Source organism: Accipiter gentilis, chromosome 34 (assembly GCF_929443795.1).
Source record: "Accipiter gentilis chromosome 34, bAccGen1.1, whole genome shotgun sequence".
In the NCBI taxonomy this organism is placed as follows: Eukaryota; Metazoa; Chordata; class Aves; order Accipitriformes; family Accipitridae; genus Astur; species Astur gentilis.
Genome location: NC_064913.1, coordinates 14,752,976 through 14,767,202, shown reverse-complemented (window position 1 = coordinate 14,767,202; position 14,227 = coordinate 14,752,976). Strand labels below are relative to the sequence as shown.

The window sequence follows — 14,227 nt, the reverse complement described above, 5'->3', positions numbered from 1 at the left end:
CATGGCTACCAGAACATCGATGCAGCGGCGTGAGGAATCTATCCTGAGTGTCTTTCGCTATGGCCCATATGATGCAGTTAATCCACTGGTAACTGTTAACTGCATCACGGGCTGTAGTAATTTTATTTATCCTGGTTTCAACTTCATGAAGAAATAATTTGTGGTCAGTAGCCAGTAAAAATTTGGGGAGGAGGAACTGGAGAACCAGAAGAGCACTATCTACGTGAGTGAAAAGAAATGGAAAGCATGCTCCAGCTGCGCAGTTAATCAGAGAAGTCTTAACAGCAAAGAAGTCTTTCTGGATGAAAAGAGCACACCCTCTCTTTGGAACAGTAACAGAAAATAAGCCAGGGTAAACAACTGTCGGTTTCACTTTCAACCCCCAAATGAATAACCTCCAAATCTTACAACACATCTACGAGTGAAAAGCCAAGTATACAGTCCTGTTCATGGTCTCCGTGGGAAGTTAAGTATGCAAAAATTCTTACAGAACCATCAATTTCACTTTATCTATAGATGTATGCAGACCACCCACCCTTCCTTCCCAGGAAGTGCAGGTCCAAAGCATTATGATCCTTTCAGAAACTTTGTTGCTACAAGCAAGAGACAAAAAGTTTAAGTCACAGAGGTAAAGTTTACTGGGGAAAAAAAAAATCTGGATCTAAAGTTTACGCACCCACTGTATTGTCCTCAGAAGGAAGGCGAGTCGTCAGCGATTCCCCCATAACCTGCACAGGTATGGGGGAAAAAAATCTTTGTTTGCCCTTCAAGCACACACCTCCACTGTACTAAAAAATGAAATTAAAGTTTGAGCATAGCTTTGTAATTACACCAGTCTAAGGTCAGAGGCAAAGCTCTTTTCTGCAGTGGAAAAGATGAGGCAGAGGGTGAGGTATTTTTCCATAAATTTAAAGCAGACTACTAACCTCGCCTCCTTGGTCCAGTACTGTCAGTGTCGGGGAAGGTATCAGCTCAGCAAAACTACTACCTCTTACTTAGTTCACTTCTAGGGGCACTCAGTGATGCTCTGCAATTTTATTCAGCGATTGAGAGATTTGGGTAGTAATGAAATTCACAGCTATGCTACTTAAAACATATCATCCCATGCAGCCCAACCTGCAGTGATCCTCAGGACATCTTTGCTTTTAACTTAGTATGCAGGTACAGAACTGGCTAATTATATTCTAGCTAGCAACTCACAGGGGAAAAACAAACAAATGAACCAGCAACAGCATTAAGTGATTAATGCTGAAAAGTGACATGAGCAAAGTAATCCCAACACATTAAAATCTACTTTTATACCCCAGAACATCAGCTCAGGAAAGAAGTTTCTGCGTTCTGCGAGCGATATCCTCCTCCCACATCACTCGGAGTTTCAAAAATCGTATTCTGTAACAAGGCCATGTAGCTACTAAGCTCAGCTATCCAAAGTACTCGTATTTGCTATAAAAAAGCAAGATGTTTATTGTTTTCACTGTGAACTACATCATTTCTATGTAGAAATGTAAATTAATTACAACTATTTGTATTATTACAGCCCATTTTAAAATGATATGCAACAAACATTTCAGCAAGTATCAGCACATTTGATCTGTAGTACAACCTGATACACAGGGTGTGAATGGAGTTGTTATTCCAAATTTATATAGACAGTATGCTTTAAACCAGAAAGCAGATCTCAGCTCCAGTAATAGCAAGAAAGGAAGTTCTCTCCTTCATAAAACAATACACACAAGCAGCATATACATAATCCATGTTTTACAAAGCACTTTGGGGTTTAGTGACTGGTCTGGAGTAATGACCTAAGTTCAAAACGGCGTGCTCCTTTTCGGTACAGGACTTTCCTTGCAATGAAAGCACAAGTCCATCAAAAGCATCACTGCCCCCCTGCCCCACCTTCTCGAATTCTGGAAAACGTACTATACATTATGCTATAAAGCATTTATCAGTGACAAAGTCGACCTTTTAAATCCATTTTAATACTACAGTTTTCCCACTGAAGTTTATTTAAAATATCAGCGGGTGACCCTTTAAGCAATGGCGTTTTATACATTAAACCCCTTCATCTCAAGCACCCAAACAAGCCTACGGCTGAATGTCAATGAAGTCAGCAGCTGCAAGGCAATTCTCTCCCCCTCTCGAGTTTTCCACTGAAACATAACACGAGAAGTAGCACTAAGTATATCTTCCCTTTCTCAGTTACAGAAGAAAAGGGGAAACAGCTAGCTGCCCTTCTAGTCTTATCTCAGATTTACCATGATAAAATTATCTGAGCATCTTTAAAAAGTTAAGTTTCAGGTCTGCCCGTAAGCAATGAGAAAATAGATTTAAGACTCTCTTATTAGTGCACATATTTACAACGGCTGCACAGAGGTGACCCAATTCTAGAGAAAAATTGCACGATTTTGCTCCAAACATAGAACGACAAGAAACAGTCTTGAGAAATTTAGCTTATCATCGGATTACTTGACAATCAGGCTACCTCCCTGCACAAGCCAAGTTTGTCTCACTCTTCTGCCAGCCTTAAAATTTGCTTCATTTTTCCAGTATTAGAAGGAACTTGAGATATTTTCCAGCAAAGAAAAGTCTAATGAGTTAAAACACACCTTTGAAGAAACAATGATGTTCAGTACACAAGAGTGATACTGTTTTTCTAACAAGTTGAACCACATAAAAAAGTTAACTTCAAAAGCTGATTTAACCTCAGTGGTCTTGAAACAAGATGAAGTCATAGTTAATACTGTTCTCCAAGGAAGCTCTTAGGAGCAATTAATGATTTGTTAAATAATTTCAAAGCTTCCTACTCACAATGGGGCAACAAGATGTATGCACTTATATCATGAAATATATTTAATTCAACACCAAACTACTTCTACAAATGTTTCATTTAGACTTACAGAATTTGACTTTGCTGTATAATGCAGTTAGATACCAACCACTCTAAGAACACGTTTACTGTCATGGTAACAGGGAAATAGAGCAGTTTTAGATTTTACTCCTCATTTTGAAAGGCAGCAATTCAAAATAAGGCTCAGCTTGCTTATTTAGCATAACCATCCAAAACCTTGGAAGTTGGAAGGTTTTCCCAGGGGGTGAGAAGCTCAGTGTTACCTAAAATTGTAGCAGGAACATCAGACTCCAGTAAGATGCAGCAATCAGTATAGTTATGCTACTCCAACGATGCCTGCTTTAATTGTTCTTTTAACTCCAAGGGACACAAGGAAAGAGGAAGGAGGCGTACAACATACGTGAATGCCAAGCTAAATTCAATATCATCAGCTCACATGCTGAAAGGCAGCATATCCAAACAGTGACAAAAGACACTTAAGCTCCAGCTCTACTAAGTAAGCAAAGTAGTACTGGATACGGTGAACCCTTTATATACCGTTAGGCATTTTCTGGATTTTCTCAATGCGATTATCAACTGTGGATTCCTGAACAGGCAAAACACAGGAAGGCAGCATAGTCGTCTTTCTGTAAAAGACTGGAAAAACAAATTCATTGCCTTAACAAAACATTGTGCGAGTGTCTCCTCTTGCAGGCCTAGGAGCCTAGATTTCTTCACATCAAGTAAGGTCCAAAAAAAAAATTGGTATGGCTTCTTGCACTGCAGAAGTGCAGGGTTCAACCAAAACTCAGCACTACAGTTAATCTAATTTAGAAAAAAAAAAACAAAACAAAACAAAAACCACAAACAACCCCCCAAAAAATCAAACTACAGGAGTACCAAGTCTAGGGAATAGCTAGCAAGTTTGTCAAACTCTGCAGTAAGAGGCAAGCCATTTTTATTTTACTGTAAGGCTGTAGTAAGCTTTTAGTGGTCACATATATTTGAGAATCTTATTGACATCAGCTTTTCTTTTGTTAAGGTAGCAACTACTGTTTAATTCCACAGTACAACCAAAAGGACTGAGTTCTTTGGTGTGGTTCAAAACCAACAGAAGCAGAAATTAGTCAAGTAGGCATAAGTTAGTTATGTTGGGATGACCACCCCAAAGCAGAAACAGGACTACTATGTATATGGTTCCTTTGGACAACCTCTATATCATGAGCAGGATGCCCTATCGGACTGCAGTCTCATCTCAGCCATTTGGGAGTTCAGCTGTCCTGCTGTAACAGCTTATTATAGGCAAATAAAACAGTGGACTCAAAGTGCATAGAACCGCAGTTAGTTGCTGTGGTTCTGCAAGGATAGGTTCTTGGCACTTCTCTGGAAACCGGGAAAGCCTATTTTTAGTATGATTGTTTCACAATTCCCTAGTTCCTAAAGTGGAGAACAGGTTAATTTATATATTATTTTTTGGGGGGTGGGGGGAAGAGTATTTGAGGTATTTGCTGCTATGAAATGAAGCTTACATACGCAGTAGTAAACAGACACTAAGAGCTCTGTTTCTCATTTATTTCAGGCAATGACAGTGATAGAATTTAAACCCTCATGTGGGATGAGGGCACAGCCAATAACGACATCATATAGAGTTTGTTTTCTACATAGTGAAATATATAAAAGTTTCATGAAACTCATCACTGGGACAGCCAGCATAGTCAGTCCATGAGCTGTCTATTCAGTTAGACCAAGCTTCTTCTTCAGAGATTCTGGCATTTCAGGTGGAGGTGGACGAGGAAGTCTGAAATAAACCTTCACAGAATCGTAGATGAACCACTGTAGTGCAGTCAGGGTACCAATCATAATGATACGAGCAAACAGACCTTTCCATACACCTGTAGAGCAAAACATAAAGCATGAGTAGCATTAAGCAGCCAGGAAAAAAAGAAATCCTCCCCAAAACACCACAAACACTTGATCCAAAATACATGAAAGTAAGGCTGTATATACCTTTGAATCCAAGCCTCATAAGAACCTGTGAGGCAGAACTGCCCTTTTCTTTGTTCAGCACAGACACCACGGAGTCAGCAGGATGGGAAACAATTGCACAGAACACACCGGCTGAAAGAATAATTTGACATTAGTTCTGTGGTGTTTTAGCTGTACCATTACTACATACACCCAACTGAAACCACACCTTCTAATAAACTGCTAATAAATTGCACAGAAGTTATGACAAGCCACCTGGTATCCTAAGAGGACAGCATGTACATGAATACTTAGAGAACACCTCGGTTCTGCTCTTGCAGCACCTGTTCTGATAAAACAAAACTCCTTCCGAATCTTTGCATATTGAAAATGCCCCTTCCATCCAGATTTCTCTCCCCTTCCCCACCCTAGCAAAGAGGCAAGTTTTTTTCCAGTTAAATCATCTGCAGTTCCTAAACTTGGATATTAACATTGGTAATACATAGGAACAATTAAAGAGCATTGTCCTACCCATTTTCCACTGACAGATTGAATATAGTTTTTTTCCCCTGAACATTTTAAAGTTACAAGTAATTCTCCCATTCTAGTTACATCTATTTGATATTCTGAAAAGGGATAAGTTTCTAAAGTTGTGGTAGTCCTTTAACAAAGTCTAGGACTTAAAGAATCCTTACCAATATAGCCTGCAATAAACGTGACTACCAGCTGTTCTGCTTTTGTACATTCACTTCGTGGCTTGGGAACGACGTACTTGTAGAGAGCTTCAACAGTACGTTCAAAGCAGGCAAATTTCATCATTGTGTATGGAATCTGTCTCATCCATAGTGGAGCAACACCTTTATAGAAACTTAACCAGAGAAGAGACAAACTCGGTTTCATTTTCTGCAGTATTTAAAGTACATTTCTGACTTGAAAAAAATTAGTTAGCTTATTGTTACTATCGAGAATACAACTTCTAAACACTGACACTGTAAGGCTTAAGTGTCTCAATACCTACAGAGCAGAAATTTAAGTTTTATTACTTCCCAAGTGCTAACGTGGGAACAGCAACACAAATTAGAGTCTACCTGACCCCTAAACTGCACAGCTCTTTTTGTAGTCACTTTTCAGATTACAACGCACTGCAGTAATGTAGTACTGATACTACAAGTGCAGTAACGCTCATGTCTGCATACCAGCCAAGTCCCGATAGTGATAAATGACTTGTACATTTACAGCCACTTCTATCAGAACAGAAAGCTAACATGCAGTTATATTACTCTTACATGCCAATGACTCAAGCATCTTTGACTGTACAACCAAAAAGTTGCTGAGTATCTCTGACTGGAACTGCTAGAAACTGAAGTTATCCAGCAGAACTCAGCACAAAGATACTCACAAAGATGGATCTAAGGAGCATGTGGAATTAACAGCCAGTTTAGCACAGATCCCCTGAAGTGTGTTCAGTTGTTATCTTAAAATACAAAGACCAAAAAGTACTATAAGCTAAAGCCACAATTAGTTTTAGCAACAGTTTTTCATTAGGAAAACATACTCAACATCAAGAACCTGAATAAAAATTAAAATCAAGAGATACTTACGCCCAGATGCCTTCTTCTCCAAACATTTTCGGTACAGCCTGCCGCAGAGTGTTAGCATATCCAGGCTGTGTCTGAATACGAACTTTAGCAGCTTCCATTGGAGCCAGAGCAATGTCAGCAAAAAACTCCGCACTGGCAGATGCGGCTAAATATAGCGAAGTACGCCACAAATATGCATTTTCCTGAAGCGAATTTAAACACACATTTTTATTAATGAATTGTGCTTTTGTGATTACTCTACATTACTAATACCATTATGTTGCAGATATGTAGCCTCATATAAACCACTTACGGCTTACCTCTCCCAGCATGTTGCCATATAGGATTTTGAAAACTTCATAGAAACCAAATTTACAAAGCCCCTGCATGGAATATCCAATAAAGGTTGGAGCCCATCCCTTAGCCAAGCCACGAACACCATCTTCTTTGACTGTCACTGAAAATCCATTGAAGATGCTCTTGTATTTTTGTGGATCAACCTAAATGAAATAGGCAGTTAAGTGCTTGACATAGCTTACTATTTCCCTTCTTACACCCCCACCCGAAATATAAAATTCTCAAATTCCTCATACAGCTGGCTGCCTAAGGTACCCTGGACAGACCATACAAAAGTTACACTAATGTAACCATAATGGTTACTTGCTAGTCTCAAACCCTAACTTAAACAGCCAGTATATTCCTCAGTACTCAGAAACCACCGAACTGTCTGAATTTTGCTTTACATTTATTCTCTGAATCAACAATATGACTTTCTGTATCAAAAGGATTTACTGAAATCACTAACACCATCAGCAGTATATTGGTATAATTATGTTTAGATCAGTGTCTTTAAAAATTTAACAGCTTCTGTCAGCAATCTCATCCACTCTACACATCACACCTATGTACCCTCAAGCGTCACCACAAAGCAAGCCTGATGATTCACCCAAATCTTAATCAGAAAAGGTTATTTGTCCACTGTTAGTTTGATCCTTCCACACAGTCAAAGACAGATGGAGCAAAGCAGATCAAATAGAGTACTCAAGAACTTCTACACTTGTACTTTGACTTCACAGTAAAAGCTACATGTAAATTATTTTCTGCACACAAACTTTGAGTGAGATTACATTATAAACTTATCAGAAATTAAAAAAAAGACCAACCTGAATAATTTTGTTTCATGTGAAAGGAAAGAAACCATTTAACACAAATTCTTAAACAGGTCATTCTGACAAATTTTAAGTCAAATCACACTGTTACTTTTCATATTTGATGTCATCCAACATTTCCTCAGAGGGCAAGAAGGAAGATACCAAATGAGAAGTCAACCAAAGCTTTCAGTAAGAGCTATGGGACATGCATGCCAACCTGCAGTGACTGATATTTTGTCTTGCAGTCCAGCAACAACCTAGTTGGGAACTAGTTCACCTAAACATGTCAATTTTAAAAGATTCAGAATTTCAGAAAATTGGATATTTAATTGGTCACTGTAAAATGAGACTCTGTTCGTGTCAGAACCATGCTTACTTATCATCTACATAAAAGGTGACCTCTTTTTAAAAAGACATGAGAGGGCAGGCAACAGGTTTCTTCCTGGAGAATCTAGGACGGATTAGTAACATGCTCTGTACTGGATCTGTAAAGAGATAAATGCTGACAGGTTTTACAAGGTCACACCTGGAATCCACATGGAACACTCCTCTTGCACCTTCCTTGAAGTGCTGGAGAAGGAGGAGCAAGTATCATCACCCTTAGCACGTAAGAAGCCCAGGACTGATAGCCCAAGCCGAGCATACCTACCAAGCAGTTGAAGCCTGGGAAGTATGAGGCCTTGCTCCCCAGTTGTACATGAAGCATTGTATAGCTCTCAGGCCTTCTGCCCATTAACCCAATTTGCAGTCAGATTAACAACTGTGTGAGATGCTACATACTCTTTACCCGTGATCAATCTCCTTCTCAGAAAATTCAACCTTAGGCATAGGTAGTCAAGCTACTGATCTTGGATTTTGAAGAACAATTAGAAGAGTGCACTTAAGCTGCATTTTCAGAAATAGAACACATACTCAGCTACAGCTATTCCTTATGAGTAGGAATAGGGAATTCTTACACAGTTAGCCTGGTCTCAATGCAAATTTTGTAGAAAGCAGGATGTTACCCTCATTTGATGCACCCTGTGTTTGTCCAGTGTGTTACAGAATTACTAGTTTGAGACCACAATTGCACATGCTCTCAAGTATATGAAAAAGCCTCTATTGTAAAGAATGCTAAATAAAGGCCTTCCAGAAGAACACAATTTTTAAGAATATCACATGCAGTACTCCTAGTGTGACTAGTAGGTCTAACTAATTCATAGTTCTCGCCTCATTTCAGGAGTTCTATCATTACAAAATTGCCACCTTTATAATCAATGTCAGCCTATGCAACGGGGAAGTCATTAACTACTATATTTCCAGAAATTTAGAAGTGTGCTTTAATTTGCTTCTTTCTTGAGGCACAGATTTGCCTGAATAAATCCATTAGTATGTTTTTGTCAATGGCTGTTCACTAGATGATTTTAATGCCAAAGCTGGTATCACAAATTAAGTGCAACATGATGACACTCAGTTCAATCAAGAACCACTTCAAGGAAATTAGCCCCAAGCACTGATAGCCTTACCAATACCATTTCAAGTTTTACCCATTCTATTCAAAGTGGCATCATTAGGAAGTATTCAGTCCATAAGCCATGCATTGATATCCACAATGTTAATGGATCAAATTATACATGCATGTTGCTCCAGGCTAAAAACAGTAGACCTTCAAAACACCAAAGATACTACTTCCTTTCTCCAAAAGCACACGAATAGTGCTAGATAGCCTACCAGCCAGCAAAGAGTAATATTGTGGTGGATGCCTTTTAGCAAATATAGTCAGTTAAATGTGCCTTACATGTAGTCGAAAATAATTCATCCAGATTATCCTAAATACCTCTGCTTCTCTTGAAAGTGGTGTTTTGTCAGTCTTACAGCAGTAGACTTGATAAAGCAGCAATGAAGTTTACTCACTTCCTGTCATCCAGAAAAAACTGCATCCCTACTGTAAACTCTTAATATGCTGGCTACACAGAGGAAAAAGTTTAAGAGATGTTTAAGATAATACAAACCTGCATACGACATTTCACTAAATCCAGAGGTACAACAGCAGTGTGTGTCAGGCCACAACTTAGGACCCCACCAACGCCACAGAGAGCATAAAACTTGAGCGAGCCATATTCACAACTGTATTCTGCAGCAAAAAATAAAGACACACCATGCTTTTACATAAACTTCATGCACTGTTGGACAATTATGTCCAGGGGATAGTTTATGCCTCCAATTCATTAGTAGATTAAGTATACCACACTAAACATGCTTTGTCAATGTCACCACATACCAACATGCAGAACAAACCTGCATTCTGCATTTAACCAGGTCTAGAGGAACCAGTGCTGTATGTGTTGTTCCACAGCTAATAATCCCACCAAAGCCACAAAGCATAAAGAATCTGCCCGAGCCATATGCACAGCTGTATTCTAGTTAATTGAAAAAAAAGTACATATATATGGTCAATCATAAATGGAAACAAAGATCAGAAAAGAAACAAGATTGACTCAGTGCTACCTTCTCAAAAGTATTAAACTGAAATAATCTCCCATGCTGTATTATTCAACTGTAGGGTTATACTCAAAAGTAATTCCTATGCTTTAAATTAACACTTTTAGACTGACAAGATTTGATTCTAGGCCTTCCAAACTGAGTTTGTTCCTTTAAAAAAGCAACGGAAGAAACAGTTAAGCTTTAGCTCACAGCATACTTAAACCATAGAAATTAATCCCAGAAGCTGCTAGTAGAAATTATGACTCAAAGTTGCAATGTCCAACATTCTCTTGTATCAAGGAATTAAACAAGAATAGTGTTTCTCTAGTATTCTGGAGACAAAGCTGCTTTGGTTAAATATTCTGTGATAGTTCAACTTCTTTATTTAAGTAGAGACTATACAGATCTATGAGATCAGCATTGGATTTTTCTTTATGCAGATATATTTTTCAGATTCTCTATACAGATTTTTTTAAAATTTTCTTTCAAATACAGTATCTCAGATTTTACAGCTTCTGTTTAATGAAATTGCAGAATATTATTAAATTAATCATCACATTCAATGCTCATAAACAAGGTTCAGTACAGAATCTTTCAGATCACATTTAATCAAGGGATACTTCATTTGCAGTGTTCCATACAGTACTGTGTATAAAACCATCCAGTCTTAAAAGAACAAGTTATTAATTTTCACAAATTCCAATAGAGCAGAGTTACTCAGGCTGAAAAACAAGAATTAGTTTCCCTCTTCCATTTTTTGAAGAAGCTACAGAGGGTATGATTATCTACAACCAGAAAACACCCAAGTTTACAATTAACAGTATGAAATAAGCATAAGGTAGCAGCACAGTTCTGCTACTATGCTTAGCATTTTAAATATATAAGCAAAACTAATACACTGAAAAAGCATAGAGAAAACAATACACTATATAGAAAATATTCCCCAGACTAGAAAGGGATAATCTAGGTTCTTTTGCTATTAAATCTAGTGGTGTTACTTCAATATAATGGAATAGACATTAAAGTGTCACACCAACTTAATAAGAACTATCTCCAGAGAAACACTAATGAAAATCAAAAGACAGCAAAACCCCCTTTTATTCAGAGCTTCTTTGCCCTTTTTGCTTCTGAAATGAATTACTTTATGAACATCAACAAAAATTTACAATTACGTTCAACAGCATCAACAGAGCACCAGTTAACACTAGCAGGCTTATACTGCTCTTAACTTCACTATTATAAGGGAACTTCTTCCCTGAAATGTTCCAGGGTTTACATTATATTTTACATTCATATTTGTCACCTTACTCTTCAAAATTAATCACCAAGACAATAAAAATGTCATTTTTTCTTTATTCTAAAATTACAAATACCAAATCACAGATACCATATTAAGCCTAAACTTAAAGCAAGAAATCAGTTCACAGTCAGAATAATGCATAACCTATGAGAATTTTTTTAATTGAGCTACTGCTCAAGACTGTAAATATGCTGGTGCGGGACTTACACATACCTCTAGAATAGCTTGGTTATGCTAGCAGATTTGCAGACAGCAGTAATACTCTGTTTACAACTTGTCAGAATAACTGGTTAAACAAACACAAACAAGGCTTTCCATGCAGGTGTAATCAGAGAACAGGCTCAGGGTCCATATTACGGGGCAGCTCTGTCTAGCTGTATCTTTGGCCTACAGCACAACAGTACTGCAGTAGTTACCATGCTGCCCAGACACCAGAAGTGTTTGTTCACACTCCCTTTTTCACAAAAATTTACTGTTAGAAGTCATACTCTTCAACTGACAGAGACAGACATTTGTAGAAGCCACAAAAAAAGTACAGTTTTATGTATCTGCTTTATTACAATGCTATTCAGTCTGACTTGTCACCTAGGTGTCAAATCAATAATTAAGAAAAGCAAGCCAGTACCAATTAGGCTTGAGGTCTTTACAGGTATCTAAGTTCATAGTGGTATAGCAGTATTAGGGAAAAAAAGCCATAGTAGATCCCAGACTTTCTATTTCAGAAGTAGAGTCAAATTTCCTAGAAACTGTTACCTGAAAAGAGAACTGGCTAAACACGTAGTACAGAAGGCAAGAAAGTTATTCTAATGTATCTAGACACTGGCTTAAACAAACACCCTGAAGCTACTCAAATATAAACATATAGCACAAAAAACATATCTACTCTATTAAGACAGCTACATTGTAACCATTTCATTTCTCTGCTTCTGATCTGACATGTTAACAAAGGACAATTTCCAAGAGCTGGCCACAAAACACTTTGTCTCCAAGTTGTGTTATGGTTGATGCCCTGAGCTGAACTCAAAAGGTCTTGTGGTTTGTACTGACTTTGTGTGACCTTGCATAAGCTCAGATATCTTCTGCAACGTGTTACTCTCCCAACACAAAGGCCAAAGAGCCAACTGGTACGTGAAATAATGAACACAGCTGAAAAGACTACAAAGACTAAGAAACTCTAGTCACCTCTGACTGTATCTGCCTAAACACAGGATGAAGATTAAGCATAATGCTTTTAAGAAATAAGTGCACCTACTGAATATATTTAGCATACCAAAGAGCGATTTAAGGCTTTAGATAGCTAGCAACAAGATTACTACACTGATAACCAGAGGTACTTTCTTGAAAACTTAATAAAAGCTAACACCCAAGTTCTGTCTCTCTTTCACATATTACATGAATGCTCATGGAAGAGCACTAACATACTTCAATTATCATTGTACTTCAGAAGAGGTATCTTACTGAAAGTACTTCTTACTACATTTTTTTAAAATAAAGGCAAAGATGCTTTTAAGTTCTTAACAGCTTAAGAGAATTAGAATTTTTACATCTACCACTACTATTAAAAGTATCAAGGTCTGACCTTTGGAAGTCACAAAAGTGATCAAGAAACATACAGGAAGACCCTGCACTTAAATGTAAAATGCATTACTGTATCTTAGACACCAGAGCTATCTGGTGTATTCCCCACAACCACAAAGGAGGGAAGAAAAAAAGGAAAAGAAAAAAAAAAAAAAAACCAACCAAAACCACAACACTCAAAAAGAAACTAGAACAGCTGCAGGCACCTCTAACATGTCTGGATGTTCAGATGTCCAGCTGCGACTAAACAGGGGAATAAAAAATAAGGAGAAAAGGAAAAAAAAAAAAGGCTGGGCGAGATGGTCTTTCAAATCCATCCAGACTGACACGCTGCTCCCCTCCACGGAAGGAAGAACTACGGGCCTACAGCCTCCGCCCGCGAGGCTGCAGGCCCAGCAGAGCCAGAAAAAGCCCTCTCTTCCCCCCCCGACTGCCTCCACCGGAGGGGGGTCTCTGCAGTTACTCCGAATTAGAACCTTCCCGCCTCCTTCTCCGGTCCCACCGGATCCCGGCCGCCACCCGGCGCACACCGCACGGGGAGCGTTAGAGGCTGCCAGCGCCTCCCCCGCCCGTGCCCTTCCTCGTCCTCCAAACGGGCGCTCAAGGCCCAGCGCCGGCTCCTCGCCGGCCCGGCCGAGCCCCCCCCTCAGCGCTAACCCTCCCTCCGCCATCCCGACGGCCACAGGAGCCTCCACCGCAACCCCCCCCCCCCCACACACACACACAAACCCCCCTCCCCACCGCGTCCCCCCCCCCCTCACCTTCGGCGGCGGATGCGGCCGCCAGGCCCCGCCGAGCGGTCGGCGCCTCCGCCGGCTCCGCGCGTTTCCTCACGCCATCCTGGACCAGCTGGAAATGCGGCGCGTAGAAGGGATTGAGCCGGGCGAGCGGCGCGATGGACGAGAACATGGCGACCTGAGGCGGGCGAGAAGAGCAGAGCGGCGTTGGCACAAGGGGGCCCGCCACGGGCTCCGCCGCGACGGTCCCGCAACCCGCCGGGCGGCCCGTCGCCCCGGGGCGAAGCAGCGGGTGCCGGCGGTCGGTCGATCGGTCGGTCGCCCCCTCGCCGCCCCGACTCACCTCCTAAGATGGCGGCAGCGCGCGGACCGCTGCTCGGCGCTAGAGGCTGCCCGGGCGGCCGGCTCCGTCACTTTGTCCTTCGCCGACGCAAGGGGCGGGGCCAGAACCCCCAAAAGCTGCGGGGCGATTGGCGGAGGCGCGCTGTCAGCCGGCACCGCCGCGCATGCGCAGCACAGGCCTTCGCCCTTCCCGCCTTTACGCCTGCGCACCGCGTCCCGCGCCTCCGCCCTGAGGGAGGGCGGTCAGCGCCTGTCAAACCGGGGGCCGCCGGGCCGCCGCCCGG

At 40.6% G+C, this 14,227-nt stretch overlaps 1 protein-coding gene and 1 non-coding gene across 2 annotated transcripts; both read right to left on the bottom strand.

The window, feature by feature from the left end:
- Window positions 1-4,384: 4,384 nt before the first annotated feature.
- SLC25A3 (solute carrier family 25 member 3) lies at window positions 4,385-14,227 on the bottom strand. Its single transcript, XM_049792420.1, has 8 exons — window positions 13,945-14,227; window positions 13,626-13,779; window positions 9,515-9,636; window positions 6,693-6,872; window positions 6,394-6,575; window positions 5,488-5,660; window positions 4,835-4,945; window positions 4,385-4,719 (listed from the first exon to the last, which is right to left on the bottom strand). Exons 2-8 carry the CDS (start codon window positions 13,771-13,773, stop codon window positions 4,559-4,561), a joined length of 1,077 nt encoding a protein of 358 aa, XP_049648377.1. The 5' UTR covers window positions 13,774-13,779; window positions 13,945-14,227; the 3' UTR covers window positions 4,385-4,558.
- LOC126034599 (small nucleolar RNA SNORA53) lies at window positions 5,976-6,215 on the bottom strand. The gene has a single exon (XR_007504665.1). It is a non-coding gene; the product is annotated as a small nucleolar RNA SNORA53 (small nucleolar RNA).

What these genes read in the sequence shown, in the direction of transcription:
- SLC25A3 (XM_049792420.1), bottom strand. Translation starts at nt 13,773, where the DNA reads ATGTTCTCGTCCATCGCGCCGCTCGCCCGGCTCAATCCCTTCTACGCG. An exon ending in GGCCGCATCCGCCGCCGAAG is followed by an intron (nt 9,637 to 13,625) that starts GTGAGGGGGGGG and finishes TTTTTGCTGCAG; the next exon opens with AATACAGTTGTGAATATGGC. An exon ending in ATGGCAACATGCTGGGAGAG is followed by an intron (nt 6,576 to 6,692) that starts GTAAGCCGTAAG and finishes AATTCGCTTCAG; the next exon opens with GAAAATGCATATTTGTGGCG.